This window comes from Hemicordylus capensis, chromosome 5 (assembly GCF_027244095.1).
Source record: "Hemicordylus capensis ecotype Gifberg chromosome 5, rHemCap1.1.pri, whole genome shotgun sequence".
Taxonomy (NCBI): domain Eukaryota; kingdom Metazoa; phylum Chordata; class Lepidosauria; order Squamata; family Cordylidae; genus Hemicordylus; species Hemicordylus capensis.
Window position 1 is genome coordinate 149,904,636 of NC_069661.1, and position 17,297 is coordinate 149,921,932.

The following is a 17,297-nucleotide window of genomic DNA, read 5'->3' on the forward strand; positions in this document are numbered from 1 at the left end:
TCGTTATGGAGGGAGGAGGAAACACAGAATGAAGCCCCAAACATCATAGTAAGTGAGGTTTCTTAATTTACTCACTCTTCTTTTTATTTTCTCATTTTAAAAATATGGTGTAGTGGTTAAAGCAGGGCTGCACAATTTCAGCCCCCCAGCTATTTTTGGACTACAACTTCCATCATCCCCAGCCACAGTGGCCAATAGTAAAGAATAATGGGAGTTGTTGCTCTCCTAAAAACATTGGATTACAAGGTGTAGTCCAACATCTGCAGGAAAGCTGAAGTTGTGCAGCCCTGGGTTAAAGTGTTGGACTAGGATTGGACGGATCAGAGTTCAAATCCCTATTCAGCCATAATATTAACTGGATGACTGTTCTAATCACTTATTTATCAAGCTGACTGAGACACAGTCCAACAGCGTTGTTATGAGAATAAGCATAATCATGTATACTGCTCTGGGATCCTTGAAGGAAGAGCCTTCCTTCAGTAAATATTGTCTAAGCCTTGAGGTTTTTAATTCACCTATGTGTCTTGTTTTATCAGGTAGCATTGTCCAGTCATGAATGTTTGGGCATTTGTGGGTAGAATTTGAGATCTGAGAGTTATAATCTACGTAGTTTGTTTGAGATATATGAAAAGAGTCCATTTCTATAAGATTTCCAGCTGTTGCAAGTTGTTGGAATCCTTTATGATGTGCTGTGCAAAGTACTTTTATTTCTTAATTTAACAATGATGTGTTTTGACATGAATTTGGCATTTCTGTTGACTCTGGTTAAAAAAAACTCAGGGGACAAGGGTGGAAAAAGCTTGAGATCTTAAGGGTATAGTTCCATCTCCTGCTTGTGATCTTCCCAGAGGTATTAGTGAGTGAGTGAGTGAGTAAGTGAGTGGAAGAAGGAAGGCATGAATGAATGAATGTGAGGGGGACACACTAGATTTCAGAGTGTTAAACATAATGTGTGAAGACGGCATACATTTTTTCTGAGCAGGCAGGGCAGTTGAGACTTAAGCTTGTAGTACAAAGAGTTGCAAACTGCAAAGCTGAAAAGTAAACATTTCCCCGTCTCACCCAAAAGTCATGTTTTTGTGGTCTCCTATACTTGCATCAAAATAAGATTTTACAAAATGGATCACTGGGAACTGTGTTAAAACCTCATTTTTTCCTAGTGGAAGAGGATTTGCATGCTTGCATGAAGAAGGTCCCAGGTTCACACCCTGGCAGCATCTGCAGGGAGCATAGGGTAGGGATGGGAACAACTTTTGTTTGAAAAACCCAAGACTTGCTGCCAGTCAGAGCAAACACTACTGAGTTAGAAGGATCAATGGTCTAACTCAGTATAAGGCAACTTCCTGTGTGACTTTTTCCACAACCCTCCCAAGGGATGGTAGTATAGAACACCCCCCCCCAACAAATTTTCAGCAGTACCTATGGCGCCACATAAATTTCAGGAGGCCCCAACACCTCACTTTGCATTAGGCCCCAAAATTCCTTTGTCCAGCCCTGCTTTTTAGAGCATAAACAAATATTGGAGGCCAATATTCCTTTAAAACCAAAGGTTTTTGAATGATTGGATCTAGTTTTCTGACGTGGATTGGTAGAGCTACATGAACTGTCTCATGGGGGCTGGCAGTAGTGTGCAGCTCTGTCATTAAGCCAGCAGCATGTGCGGTGTAGACTCAGGGTAGTTGGAGGTTGTTGGTCAGGCTGGCAGGTGGGGAGGGGCTGCCATGGCATGGGTGTCGATCTTGGGGAGTTTCACTGCTGGAGAATCCAAGCCCGTTCGGCCACCTGCTGTGCTTCCAAGCGCAGGTATTTCCAAGTGCAAGTATGCTGAGCCGGTCTGTTTTTCTCCCTAATACTATAGAAATTGATGTTGCATATAAGACTTTTAAACATTTCCTATTGTGGAACTGACGTCCAACCAATAAAACTTTGGGAAAGTAAGAAGAAGAAAAGAAGAATCTAGCTTTCCAAACTGAGCTATCTTTTCATTTGATTGATTGATTAAGTGCCATCAAGTCGGTGCTGACTCTTAGCGACCACATAGATTCTCTCCAGGATTATCTGTCTTCAGCTTGGCCTTTTAGGTCTCTCAGTAGTGCATTCATTGCTGTCCTAATTGAGTCCATTCACTTTGCTGCTGGTCCGTCTCTTCTCTTTCCTTCAACTTTCCCCAGCATTGTGGACTTCTCAAGGGAGCTGGGTTTTCACATAATGTCTCCAAAGTATGACAGTTTGAGTCTGGTCATTTGTGCCTGAAATGAAAATTCTGGATTGATTTGTTCTATGATCCGTTTGTTTGTATGTATGAGTTGTTGTTTGTAGAAAGGGGAAAAGATATCAAACCAGCAACAGTGACACTTGACTCTTTAGTATTTTTACCAATTCCCTGGCCGTCAACTAAACCCCTGATGTTTTAAAAATTGACGACTAAACGGATCACCAAATGAGGACTTTGGACAGTATCCTGACTCCAGCCATGGGAAACAAAACGAGATGAGACGGAAAATAAAAATAAAAGGTTAAAAACCCATCACGAGAAGAAACAATTTTGATGTGGCGATATGTATCACAAAGCGAACACCGCCCCTATCCCCGGCCCCACGCCCTCCCTCCTTCCCCAACAAGGCACCGTCTTCCCGAGATGCCCCGGGCCGCCCATCCTAGTCTGCTGCTCCAGTCCAGCACTAAGATGGCGGCGGCCATAACTTGCCGAACAGGCAGGCATCTCTTTTGGGCTTTGCCGGGCCCACTTATCACGCGGAACTCAGCGGCAGGGAAGCGGGTGAGTGATCAGGCTGTCGGGCACGACTAGCAGAGTCTAGCCCAGCGATCTTCATTGTTTTTACAGGGGCCCGCAGGCGCCGAGAGGGCTCATTCCGCGGAGCTGGGGCCGGGGCATCAGCAGCATTCTCTCATACTTCTATCAGAGAAAGAGAATGCTGATACACCCGGCCGGATCAGGTGGGATGGAGCAAGAGAAAGCGCGCGCCGGGCAGCGGGCGGGTGGGCAAGACAGACAGCGCGCGCACGATGGCCGAGGAGACTGGAGGGGGGCGGGGAGCTGCGCAACGCAGAATAGTGACCAGGCTGGCTCTAAGCCTAATGGGTGCCGGTACTTTTGGTACCGGTGAATAATACTCGCACCCAGTTGCCTTTACCGACCCTAAGTGTCAATTCGTCACATCGCATGCTGGGATATGTGTGGGCAACAAAGCCGTGCTGCAATAGTAGTGGGCGGGCGTGGCTTTCTCCTATTGCGTCCGGTGATGATGGGGTTTTATTAGCACATCGTTTGCTGGGAATTGTAGTTCGTTGCGCTTGTGCAGAACGTAGTAGGGAGTTTATGCCAGTCTGGGGCTGAAACCCGGAAGATGCCCAATCAGGGGCGTAACAAGGCTGGAGTGGGCCCAGAGACAAAAGTTTAAAATGGGCCCCTCGCTGATACACACACACACACACTCACTTCACAATATATAGTCATGTGACTTGCGGGGGGGGCTCGAGTTGTGGGGGCCCCCAGGCAGCCGCCTCCCCTTGCCTAATAGTAGTTATGCCCCTGTGCCCAATATGAATGTGTACATTTCCTTCCGAATAAATGTGAAGGAAATAGAGGAAAGGGCCTACATACTGCGTGGTTTGTAAGTCAGGCTAGAGCCCTGACGTTTTTATCGAGAAATTAATATTATTACATTTATATCCCGCTCTTCCTCCAAGGAGCCCAGAGCGGTGTACTACATATACTTAAGTTTCTCTTTCACAACAACCCTGTGAAGTAGGCTAGGCTGAGAGAGAAGTGACTGGCCCAGAGTCACCCAGCTAGTATTATGGCTGAATGGGGATTTGAACTCGGGTCTCCCCAGTCCTAGTCCAGCACTCTAACCACTACACCATGCTGGCTCTCGAGAAATTAAATAAGTGTTGAACGCTGCAGTACTTGGGAAACACTCTGGACTGGGCCAGTGGTTGTTTGACACTCTCGATGTTTTTGAAGGCACAGCCCACCACCAATGAATGTTGGTCACCTCCCAGATTTTCCTTATGCACTGATATTATCTAGTATCAGGAGCAATAAGGTGGCTAAGGGGCCTTCAGAACAGCAAGTTTTAACCTGGGAGTTGGGATGTCTTTTTCAGTCTTTGCTACCTCAGATCTGTTTTTAAGGCCCTTGACTCAAGGGTTCTGGCTGCCTGCAGCATATTTATTTCCCCCTAGAGTGTAATAATAATAATAATAATAATAATTACATTACATAATAGGAAGGGAGTGAGAGTTAGCACTTAATGGGACCAAGAATCTATCAGTCAACGTTTATTTTAAGATAAATTTCTGATTACCACATCTGAATATATGCAGAATGCATTGCTCTCATCACTGAGTGATGAAATGTGATGTTAATCCACACTTTTGAGATTACAAAGTAGCACCTCTAGTCAGGTTTGCTTCCTAGCAACCTTTCTTTTTTTAGAAATCAAGGTAGACTGAAGTCTACCTTCAGTCTACAAGAATTTGAGTTCTACTTAGGGATGTCCACGGAGCTGGTTTGGAGGCCCTTTATGGGCCTCTGAACTGGACTTTAAGGAATGGGGAGGACGCTCCCCCACCCCGGCTGCCATGTTTCCCCTGCTGGAGCTTTACTCAAAAATTGTCCTGCCTGGGTACCAGCATACCTCCTTGCCGCCCCGGTATGTTGTGGACCAGAACTCACAATGTGCGCACGAGCGAGTGCAATGTGCACACATGCAACAGCCACTTACAGACACGATGTACCACAATGTACTGGGGCAGCAAGGAGGTACACTGCTGCCCCTGTAGTACTGTTCTTGAGAACAGCGCTGGCGGGGGAAACATAGCCGGGTGGTGGTGGGTGGGAATAAGAGCACCCTCAGTCCTTAAAGTTATCCCCCCACCTTGAAACCCACAGTCACTGGTTCCGTGCACATCCCTAGTTCTCTGTCACCACAATCTTATATTGTATCTATTTGCATATAATTGCAGACATGTGTTTCTATAGTGGCCATTGTGATTGGGAATGATGGGATTTGTCTCATTGTCTGATGATTTTCCATCAAAACCTTCTGAAGACCCAAGTTTGGGAACCCCTTGTAGATGAGGTTTTGTCTCACAAGACACTTTTTCTAACAGTCTATACATCTCGGAAGAAGCAGATTCAGATCTACCAATGTAGCACCCCAAATTGTCCTAAATGTTCCTGAGACAAAGGTAACTTCTCTGGAAAATGGCCTGAGAGTAGCTTCTGAAGATTCTGGACTTTCAACATGCACAGTAAGTTAACAGTTGTGAGTGAAATACTTCCTCCTGCTCTAGAAAAAAAATAAATCATGGGAACCAGCTTAAATTTAAATTAAGATGGTTCTGAAAATAATTATGTTTAAACTATGGCCTTTACTTGGAAGTATATTTAACTGAAAGCAATGAGACTTTTTCAAGTTGATGTACTTAATTTCAAGATGCTGCAATAATTACTAACCACTTTTCTTACACAGAATGCATTAGTATAACCTTCTTTTGTTTGGTAAAAGAGATGGATAGTAAACATATGTATGTTAAAGCCTGATCCTATGGTTCACTGCATTAACAGGGAAGCAGTTATTATGGAATACAGCAGTTGGTGGTGTAACCTTTGCTTGTATGCTGATGTTGAAAGTTGGCCCAGGTTGTCAGAGATGTAATAGGCTAATGCTCTGCATAATCATTGCTAGCACCTGATGAGGGCACACTTGGGCCCGATTCGCCTGTGCAGCGTGGGTGTATGCAGGGGGCATGGGGCGGCATCCCCCCCCCCCCCCGTGTTCCCTCTAACAGGGATTACCAGATGTTGTTGACTACAGCTCCCAGAATCCCCAAGCAAATGCTACTGCAGCTGGGGATTCTGGGAGCTGTAGTCAACATCTGGTAATCCCTGATAGAGGGAACACTGCACCCTGCCCGATCCAGTCAGTATTGGAGAGGAGCAGCTCTGTCCCCATTCTTGGCAGTCAGTGCTTTGTTCACTGGCTGGCGGCTATTTTCTCTCCCTCTTCTAGGCAAAGAAAAAAACTCTGAACAAAGCACCAACCGCTGAGCATCGGGAGAGGGATGGAGTTGCCTCTTTTCCCAATACTGTTCATGCCTTCCTGCATCTGACATTGATATGGGACATGGCAATTATCAGAAAGAGGGGTCCCTCCACCACTTTCCTGATCCTCGACAGTCAGTGCTTTTTTCATCATTCTTGGAGCTTTTTTCTTTGCCTTGGAGAGGGAGAGAGAAAAGTTCAGAGTCAGTACTGAGCAAAATGCTGACTGCTGAGGATGAAGAGAGGGATGAAGCTACCCTTCTTCCCAATACTGGCCACTCCTCCCTGCATCTGACATTGATGCAGGGGGTGTGCACCCATTTATAATGGGCTAGAGGTCCTGGAGGCCACCAGTGGAAAGGTCCTGCCAGGAAGAGAGCTGGTATTGTGGTAGCAAACATGACTTGCCCCTTAGCTAAGCAGGGTCCACCCTGTTTGCATATGAATGGGAGACTAGAAGTATGAGCACTGTAAGATATTCCCCTAGGGGATGGAGCCACTCTGGGAAGAGCAGAAGGTTCTAAGTTTCTTCCCTGGCATCTCCAAGGTAGGGCTAAGAGAGATTCCTCTCTGCAACCTTGGAGAAAGCCGCTGCCAGTCTGTGTAGACAATAATGAGCGAGATGGACCTATGGTCTGACTCAGTATATGGCAGCCTCCTATGTTCCAATGTTCCACCCATGCTATGCAGTCAATCCCCGGGAACTGCTTACATCCATGTAGTCCTATGTGCCTGATATGTGGTATTAGCTTATGATAATGTGAGTGCAAGATGGATCTGATCAGTGTATACCTTGTCCAGTCAGCCTGCTCTTTGCACCTTTTCAGACTTACTTACATGTCTTTTGTCACAAGGAGTCTACAAAAGGAGTCATCTAGCCTTTTATTAGGTATTAGTGGTGTGCCCGAACCGGTCCGGCGGCCATTCCAAAGAATGGCCGAACTGCCGGACCGGTCCGGCCCTGCCTGGTTCGGGTCCGGGTGGGGGGTTTGCCTTTAAGGGCGGGAGGGCTTGCTTAGCCCTCCCGCCTCCTTGCCCCCGCCAGCGCCCGTATTTAACAGTATAGGGGCGCTGGAAACCAGCCGCCCCCCCTGCCGCCGCCGCCGCCTCCGCGGCGAAATAACCCCCAAAGCCAGCCAGCCCTCCCTCCCTCCCAGCTAGCTGCCCGCCCGCCCGCTCACCCGCTCGCTCACCCGCTCACTGGATAAGAAACGAGAGGAGCTCCGGCACAGAGCTCCTCTCGTTCGGAAGGCCTCCTGCAGAATGGCAGCTTGCGCGCGCGCGCATGCGCGCACCGCAAAGCACACCGTTCTCCGGAGGCCCGGTCTACCCGCCGGGAAAGGGCCGGGTAGACCGGGCCTCCGATCGCTGGGTAGACCGGGCCTCCGATCGCCGGAGGCCCGGTCTACCCAGCGATCGGCGGCCCGGTCTACCCGGCCCTTTCCCGGCAGGTAGACCGGGCCTCCGATCGCTGGGTAGACCGGGCCTCCGGCGATCGGAGGCCCGGTCTACCCAGCGATCGGAGGCCCGGTCTACCCGGCCCTTTCCCGGCGGGTAGACCGGGCCTCCGGAGAATGGTGTGCTTTGTGGCGCGCGCATGCGTGCGCGCGCACGCCGCCATTCTGCAGGAGGCCTTCCGAACGAGAGGAACTCTGTGCCGGAGCTCCTCTCGTTTCTTATCCAGTGAGCGGGTGAGCGAGCGGGTGGGCGGGCGGGCAGCTAGCTGGGAGGGAGGGAGGGAGGGCTGGCTGGCTTTGGGGGTTATTTCGCCGCGGCGGTGGCGGCGGGGGGGGCGGCTGGTTTCCAGCGCCCCTATACTGTTAAATACGGGCGCTGGCGGGGGCAAGGAGGCAGGAGGGCTAAGCAAGCCCTCCCCGCCCTAAAAACAAGGCCCCCCTTCGGTGCCGGTCCGGACTTCTCCGGACCGTGCACATCACTATTAGGTATAGGCTGCAGACCATTGTAAGAAACATGAATGGTGCAAAGGGGGATGTAGCATCAATTTCTAATTTTTATTAATACTGTATCATATTAAAATGAAGGGCAAGATCTTTCAAAGTGAAAAATAAATACTCCTACTTTACTTCATAGTTCTGTTGTTCCACCTCTGATGCTCTGCCAACTCCCTTTGCTCTCTACCCATATTTACTGACTCAGGAGATAAGCATGTATTCTTCAGTAAGACAGTGAAGATGTTGCAAGTTGTGTTTTGTTGGTTGGTAAGACTAATAATTTGTTTTGAATGAGGTGGGACTCTGGATTGATGCTGGAAGCAGATATGAAAATGAGAAAAACAATGGAACAGCTCACTTCCTGGAGCATATGGCTTTTAAGGCAAGTCCTCAAAGCAACTTTCCTGTATTTCTTTTAAAACTAAATATGTATTTGTGTTCATCTTTAATTCAGTAGTACACCTTGGACCACATATCTTGTTTCAGATTTGTAAACAATGTACTTGCCAAAGCAAGTAAGCAATTAAGACTGTTGGTTTATATGTTTATATATTGCCTAGGGATGCATATGTCAAGCAGTATAGAAATATGATAGATAGATAGATATGTGGTGAAATAATCATCCCTGAGTACTTAATGCATAACGTTTTTTAACGTGACTGCAAGATTAAGGGCAGTTAATAGGCAGTTGACACCCTATCAGTCACATGAAGCTAATGGAATACTTTTATTCTCTGAAGGATTTCTCCCATATACATTGTCTGTGACTAGTGGAATCTTGCAACTATGGAACTACCATATCTTTTAAGTAGATCTGCCTGGTTTACATAGCAAAAGATATGAGGAAAAGGTTCCTTATCCCACAAAGGCACAGTCTATTATAGAGTATTGCATTGTGGATCATTTATTTTATTTGTTTTATTTAATTTTATTTATCACATTTGTACACTGCCCCAAACTTTCATCTCTGGGTGGTTAACAATAGCATAAAACAAGTTAAAATATATACAAAAACTTAAAACAATTTAACAATTTAAAAATCATCCACAAATTAAAACTTTAAAAAAAAATTAATGGGCAGAATTTGCCATGTCCTCCCTCTTGTATGGTCTGCAGCATCATCATGATATACATTGCAGGTAGGATTTGCAGAAAACTCTTCACAGTGTGTGACAGGGACATCGCACAACATGCAATTAAAAGAAAACATGAAAGTCTGGTGCCATTATGACTGGATGCCCTTGTTTGTACCAGAAACTATCTGTGTGCTGAAGGAGACAGGGAAGGCAATCCAACAGCTACTTCTGTTTGGTCCAGCTGTAGAGTTTATTTCTGTCTGTAGGCTTGTTCAAAGACAGCTGGATATAATGTTGGGCCACCTCAGTTCTTGGGGTGGGCCAAAGAAGGTAGCTTATCTTAACCAAGTCACAGACAGTAGCCCCAGTGTCTTGAGACACACTTTTGACCTTTTTAAGGAAAATGTGTTTGTCCCTTAGAGTGAAAGAAGGCTTTCATTCTTTATCTACTTACTCCATACATCAGCCTTAATCATGTCCTCACTTAGTCACCTTAAAAATAAAAAATAAAAATAAAAAAGCTTGAAAGCCCAACACATTGTAGCCTTTTCTCATAAAGATGCCCCTTGATTTTGGTTGTCCTTGTTCGCACCTATTCTAGTTCTATAATATACCTGTCGGACCGCGTTCGCCCATTTGAATCTGCCAGGGCCCTCCGCTCATCGTCTCAGGCCCTGCTTATGGCCCCGCCACTAACAGAGGCGGGGACTAGAGACAGGGCCTTTTCGGTTGTGGCCCCTTGGCTTTGGAACACCCTCCCTGAAGAGCTTCGCCATGTTCCTCCCCCTCAGTGTTTTTTTTTTTAAACACACACCTTTTAAAGGAGGTCATTTAATTTTCCCATTTTTGATTATATCTGGTAGGTTCTTTGGCTTTTTATAATTTTCAGTTTTTAGTTTTTAAAATAACTCTTAATTTGAACCTAATTCAGGTTATAACCTGATTTTTAACTTGTTTGTTAATTTTGTTACTTTTATTGTGTATTGTATCTATTTTATTGTTGTGAGCCGCCCCAAGCAGTAGTGCACGGGAGCGGCAGAGTATAAATATTTTAAATACATAAATAAATAATAAATATGATGTCTTTTAAAAGATGCATTGACTAGAACAAGGATGCACCAGTGCAGCAAGAAAGTAGCCCAACAGAACGTTCCAACCAACTGCATTGGTGCAGTGGGGAAGTTATGATCCCTATCATGGAATTTTCCTTTTTCACAGCAGCCTCAAACCAAGTTGGTGTTTTCATTGCGCTATCTACCGTAAACCCAGGCCCCACAGTGTATATGTAAAGTTGGATTTTTTTTTTACCCCAATGTACATCACTTTACATTTATTTATATATATTGAACCACACATGCTGTTTTGTTGCCCAGTCACCCAGACAAATCTTTCTGGAGTTCTTTGCAATCTGTTTTGATTGTTACCAGTCTTGAATGGTTCGTTGTCATCTGCATATATGGCCATTTTGCGGCTTACCTTTATGAGCCATCCCAAGCAGTATTGCCAGCAGGGGTGGGATATAAATATTTTATGTAAATAAAATAAATACCTCCAAACACCAGATCATTTATGAACAAGCAGAAAAGCACCAGTCCCAATACACATCCTTGGGGTACTCCATTTCTTATTTCTGTCCATTGTGAAAATTGTCCATTCCTACTCCGTTTCCTGTTCTTTAAACAATTACCGATAATAAAAGCATCCTCTTATCTCAGGACTGCTAAGTTTGCTCAAGAGCCTTTGAGAGACTTTGTCCAAAGTCTTTTTGGAAGTCCAAGTATAATGAGCCACATGATGCTCATTGCAGATTGGCACGACTGTGTACGTGAAAGCACTTTCGCAATGGAATTTACATGAGAAACAATGTAAATTCTGCTGTGCAAGTGTAGACACACTGTTTTAAGTAGCTGTGCAACTGCGCTCTTGCACAACACTGTTGAGATTGGCTTTCCCATATTCAGCAGCATCAGCCAATTGCTGGTGTTGCCTTGCACATCATGTAGGCCAACGTCACTAAACATGACTTTAGTATTGAAAGAGTGATAGGTCAACTTGTATTGCCATTAGTTTTGATAATATTCCAAAAATTTAATGTTTGGCTACTGAGCTGCAGGCAATTGCATACAGACTGAGTTGCTCTGAGTATTAGTCTTATGTTCTGGCCCTGAGGTCGTCCATTTTATTTAAGAGGCATTCTTGGGGAATTGTACTCATCTGTTTTAGAGGGAAATATCCATCTTGTCTTCAAAATTTGTGACGTTAACTAGACCTGTAGCCGCCTCTCTTCTAAATGTTAGAGCAGATAATTGCTAAGAACAATGAAACCTATTACAGTTAGTAAAGGAACCCTATCTCCAGCCACTTAAAGTCAATTGGGAAAAGAAAATCATATACAGCTTCCAAAAAACAACCTTTGGATCTCAAGGAGAGGAATACTCCATAGCTGAGAGGCAGCTATTTGCTACCAGGAAAGTGACATCTTAACCTGTTTGCTTCAGGGACCTAATAATTAGATTTTGGGCTGTTTTTGGATTCTAGTAAAACCTCACAGCAGTCTGGGTCCCCAGGACCTAGAGTTTCTATCTGATATTGTAATTTTTGGGGAAAGGCACTTTTGTGGCTGTCCCTAGCATATGTTTGATCACATGTCTTTTATACTCTCCTGTTCTCATACTTATTGTCAACAAACTGGAGATTAGTCACCCACCAGATTTACAAGATAAACTTGCTGGGTTTAGAACAGTTTGGAGTCTGTAATATAGGATGATTGTATTGTATTTTTCTGGTGGGGAAATTAAGTATATAATTTCTCAACATGATATTTTACTTTTGTCTTGCAGTCCTCTTTAACAGTTTGTTTATTTCTTTAATTTCTTTAATTAATTTCTTTAATTATCAGAGTGTAAATAATTATGTCTCTTTAAATTGCAGGGAACTAAAAAGAGGTCCCAGCTGGATCTTGAGCTCGAGATTGAAAACATGGGAGCTCACCTTAATGCTTATACATCAAGAGAACAAACTGTGTATTATGCAAAAGCTTTCTCGAAAGATTTGCCAAGAGGTAAACATGAGTTTTGAAAATGTCTAAATTTGGAGTTTTGTTTCTACAGAAGCTGAGCTTGAAAAAGGACTTTTTGGGCTTGTAAAGTCCCATACTATAAAGGCCATGTTGATTATCCTTGTTTTGTTCCCCGCTTCCCAGTGGTATGTACTTGTGAGCAAGTATGTTTAGAGCTGAGCCACCTAATGGTGCAGCGGGGAAGTAACCTGCCTAGGGAGCAAGAGGTTGCTGGTTTGAATCCCTACTTGTATGTTTCCCAGACTATGGGAAAGACCTATATCAGGCAGCAGCAATATAGGAAGATGCTGAAAGGCATCATTTCATACTGCGCGGGAGATGGCAATGGTAAACCCCTCCTGTATTCTACCAAAGAAGACCACAGGGCTCTGTGGGCGCCAGGAGTCGACACTGACTTGATGGCACAATTTTACCTTTACCTTTATGTTCAGAGATGGAACCATTAACAGTTCTCCTATGTCAAATTTTAATAACCCATATCAAAGATAGATTATCTATCTATCTATCACATTTTAAAACTGCCCAAAATGCAAGTTTTCTTCTATAGTAGCTATCTTATTCTGAAATCAGAGTACTTGAGGGGAATAGGTTCCAGTGGTGCACCTAGGTAATTTTGGAGACTGGACCTAAAGGCCTTTGGAGGGCCCCCGCCCAATGGCTGCAAGTTAAGCACCACACACACAAACACACTGTGACACATGCAGTAGTTTTAACACATGGGTGTTAGACATTATGAAAGCGCCTGCTAAATTAACAAAATGTAGCAAGCAAGGTCTCAAAAGAGATTTGTTTCCTGCTTTTCTACCAGCAACATAGTCTTTAGAGCACTTTACAATAACTCATTAAATAAGCAGATAAGAATAAAAATCAGTGATTATATAGCCATGCTAGCTGGGGATAAGCAAGAACGTTTTATTCCCTTCTGTCTTTAGCCCCTTGTTATGCTGTAATCCAAATTTCAGTGAGGTCTTGAAACTTGTATCATATCGTTGTAAGATACCATTTTATCATACCACAGGCACCATGAATATTGCAATCCCCAGGTTTTTCTGAAAACAGAGGCATTTATGTGTTTGTTTATTACATTTATATACCACCCCATCCAGATGGCTCTGGGAGCACCACAGGAACAAAAATAAAACCTGCGCATCAGTCCTTTAAAAACAATCATTACAAAACCATTTAAAAACAATATAAAACCGTTAACAATTAAAATATTTAAAACAGTTTTAAGACCCTGGAAGGCCAAGCCAAACAGATAAGTTTTAAGGGCTCTCCTGAAGGCCAATAATGAACTCAAGCTACAGATTTCTACGGATTTACCATCATTGTATCTGTCACTATTTAAACAGAAGTGACAAACAGATTCAATCCTGCCACTTAAATTAGCTGAATGCACTACTTTTTGCACCATAATATGCTCAGAGAAAGGTTGAAACTTATTTTTGGTATTTTCAGAATAAATTATGAATAAGATATTTCCCACTGATCTGCATGATGGGCAGTTCTGCCTGCCACTCTTCCCTTCTTCCTCCCGTGCCCCCATTCACTCTGTGAAGTGTGCCAGCTCCAGCAGAGGCAGGGAACAGTGAAGAAATTCCTGGGCAGGGGTGGTGGAGGGGCTGGGGTGCAGGGAGGAACAGAAGAAACATGGAGGTGATGGGAATTGAGAACCAGCCCCAGCGAGTGGGGACAAATGTACTGCTTCAGTCACAGTGGGCATGGACCAATGGGCTGCTTCGGTATAAGGGAGCTTCCTAGGTTCCTATGTATGAGCTAGGAGGTCCAAATGAAAGCAGTGAGTCTTAACATATAAGTAAAACTGCTTGAGAGTGAGTTGGACTCTGGAGGCTTGCAAAAATGTGCACCCTTATTTGGAGGCAAGTCCTAATGCATTTAGTAAGACTCCTGAATATGCATAGCTAGGATGGGTGTGAAAAGCCCCCACCCACTTTTTCAGAAATCAGTTTCACTGAGGCTTCTGGTGAACTTGCACAAAATAGAAAGAAAACAGCACACACACACCCTTTCCACAGCAACCTTCCACCATGAGAACCCTCTCCACTCGTCCTCTCCAATAGTTCTCCACATCAGCGTTGGATCCAGGCAGCAGAAATGAGGGGTGGGGGGAAACCAGTGAATCTTCTCCCATCCCCATCCCCCAGGCACATGTGCACGCAGCTAGCCTGCCTGCCTGCCTGCCTGCGCTTACTTCCTCCAGTCAAGCAGCCTGGCTGAGCTCTTCCTCCTTCCTGCTGCTCCAGCCCAGCCCTCTGCGCCTTTGCTCCACAGCCCGATTCCCACAGCACTGGAAGCTCCATCTCTGGGTCCTCAGCCTCACTCTGTGTCCTGTGCCAGGAAAAGCCCCTCCGATGACCACAGCCAGCCCCACACCTTCAGGCATGCCACAGGGGGGCTGGAAGCAGGCTAGCTGCTGTGGAGGCAGGCAGGTGGGCCGCGGCTGCCTGGGCCACACTCGGCCCTCAGTGCCCTTCCCCTGCTAGTGGGCTGCTAGCAGGCCATCGGCCTCATGCACTCGGGAGGTGGCCCATCACCCCGGTTCCCGTGGGACATTTAGAGGTCCTCCCCATGGCGGAGGACTGGACTACGGACTGGAAATCTGGTCCAAAGAACACCTCTGTATGTTCCACAAAAACCTGTGAGATTTACCGTGAGATTAAGTTTAGGAAGGATGTGAAAATGTAGATGTATGCAGCAGTGTATTTGATACTTCTCCCTCCTTACCTAGAGCATCTGTGGTAGTACCTGCTCAACAGTTTCACCCATTGTTGGATATGTAGGGCAGTATTCAGACTACGCCAGTCATGGATAAGTCCCATTGAAATCCATAGGTTATGACTAACTTGTTTCCAGGAAGCTTATTTGATAGAATATAGTGAAGAGAGTTAATGTTTTCTACGTTATGGAAATGTCTTTTTTCTCCCAGCTGTGGAGATCCTTGCTGACATCATACAGAATAGCACACTAGGAGAGGCAGAAATTGAGCGGGAACGAGGAGTGATTCTCCGAGAAATGCAAGAAGTCGAAACTAATTTACAGGAAGTTGTCTTTGATTATCTGCATGCCACAGCTTATCAAAATACAGCCTTGGGACGAACTATTTTAGGACCCACAGAAAATATCAAGTATGTTTCACTCTAAATAATTGCTCCTATATACTATATTCCATTGCAATTCCCAAAGAAAATATGTCTAGCTTGAAAAAATATCCAGCTTTCAATATAAAAAGCAGCACCATGTTAAATACTTTGCATGCATGTGTGTTCAAAGTGGGGGGTTTTATGTGTGTGCGTTGCCAAATGTCTTTCATGTAGGTTCTGATTTTCTTGCAGGGCGATCACTTTTTCCAAGCACACTCCATGCTGTGTTTTGTACCTCCAGATAACACATTTTATCCTCCAGATAACACATTTAGTTTCTCAGTTATATGGTGTCTCTTGTTGGATGTGGTTGTTTATTATATTAGTGACAGGAAACACAAATCCTTCCACATACTCAATTACATTCAGTTAGTTGCTCAAATATACCTAGTGTAACTTGAAACAAAAGTAGTTTAATTTTTAAAGGGAATTTGGATTGGATGTTGTAGACTCCTGCATTTTACTACTGGAGCATATACATAATGAGACTTTAAAAAAAACCAAAGTTGCACAAGCATGCCATTTTATTGAAAGTACCTTGCCCTACATATCCATGTTGCTAAAGTGAAATGAAAGTTAGCCACTTTAAGCACTGGAAGCAATTTTGTTGTTGATAGCATTATCCTATTGGGAGATGCAAGGCAAAATAGTACTCAGTGAGGCATAGCACTCCTCTTTTCTGTGTGTCATGCAGTGTTCTTTCTCTCTGTTGTTCTGATCTGTGTACAGGTCCATAAATCGGAATGATTTGGTGGAGTATATTACGACACATTATAAAGGACCCAGAATGGTACTTGCTGCTGCTGGAGGTCTGTATGAGAAACACTCTATGGTGTTAGTAAAGTTAACCTCAATGTATAGTAGACTCATTCTCCCATCCCAACCCCACCACTACATTTGTGCCCTAAAGGTGTGAAGATCCAGCAGTGTGCGCGCTACAGGCTCCAAACAAGAGATGAGATATCACCTCCTAGAGTAGGAAAAAAGACGTGGAGGTTGCTGTGAAGTTGCCAAGATGGGAGGCCTTCGAACTTGCGGGAGGAGCTATTCCATGATACTCAGGGACAACCAGTATGGGAGGCTGTCAGGATATGGAGAGTTGTCAGATGAGGATGAGGAGCCAAAACATCTGGCTTGCAGCCGGGGTGGGAGGGGAGGAGGAGGAGTTACAGTGAGGGAAATAAGTATTTGATCCCCTGCTGATTTTGTCCGTTTGCCCTCTTGACACAGAAATGACCAGGCTATAATTGGAATGGTAGGTTTATTGTAGCTGTGAAAGACAGAATAACAACAAACAAACCCTCAAAAGCCCAGTGCCCAAAAGTCAGCGATGGATTGGCATTGTAGTGAGGGAAATAAGTATTCGATCCCTTCACAAAAGATGTCTTAGTACTTGGTGGCAAAACCCTTGTTGGCAATCACAGAGGTCAGACGTTTCTTGTAGTTGGCCACCAGGTTTGCACACAACCCAGGAGGGATGTTGACCCACTCCTCTTTGCAGATCCTCTCCAAGTCAGAAAGGTTTCGAGGCTGATGTTTGGCAACCCGAACCTTCAGCTCCCTCCACAGATTTTCTATGGGATTAAGGTCTGGAGACTGGCTGGGCCACTCGAGGACCTTCATGTGTTTCTTCTTGAGCCACTCCTTTGTTGCCTTGGCTGTGTGTTTTGGGTCATTGTCATGCTGGAATACCCATCCACGACCCATTCTCAATGCCCTGGCTGAGGGAAGGAGGTGCTCACCCAAGATCTGACGGTACATGGTCCCGTCCATCGTCCCTTGGATGCGTTGAAGGTGTCCTGTCCCCTTAGCAGAAAAACACCCCCAAAGCATAATGTGTCCACCTCCATGTTTGACGGTGGGGATGGTGTTCTTGGGCTCATAGGCAGCATTCCTTCTCCTCCACACACGGTGAGTTGAGTTGATGCCAAAGAGCTCGATTTTGGTCTCATCTGA

General features: G+C 45.0%; 1 protein-coding gene across 4 annotated transcripts in view; it reads left to right on the forward strand.

Annotated features, from left to right (window-relative positions):
* Nucleotides 1–17,297, forward strand: part of PMPCB (peptidase, mitochondrial processing subunit beta) — a 22,424-nt gene continuing 5,127 nt past the window's right edge. The window contains exons 1-6 of one of the 4 annotated variants that reach the window (XM_053252470.1): nucleotides 1–48; nucleotides 5,140–5,280; nucleotides 8,321–8,407; nucleotides 12,033–12,162; nucleotides 15,128–15,326; nucleotides 16,071–16,150. In XM_053252470.1, the coding sequence (XP_053108445.1) occupies nucleotides 8,396–8,407; nucleotides 12,033–12,162; nucleotides 15,128–15,326; nucleotides 16,071–16,150 (421 nt within the window). In that variant the 5' untranslated portion in view covers nucleotides 1–48; nucleotides 5,140–5,280; nucleotides 8,321–8,395. Of the gene's footprint in view, nucleotides 49–2,622; nucleotides 2,780–2,857; nucleotides 2,959–3,036; nucleotides 3,261–5,139; nucleotides 5,281–8,320; nucleotides 8,408–12,032; nucleotides 12,163–15,127; nucleotides 15,327–16,070; nucleotides 16,151–17,297 lie in introns of those variants that run through there. The other 3 variants (XM_053252467.1, XM_053252469.1, XM_053252468.1) reach the window with 3 other exon arrangements.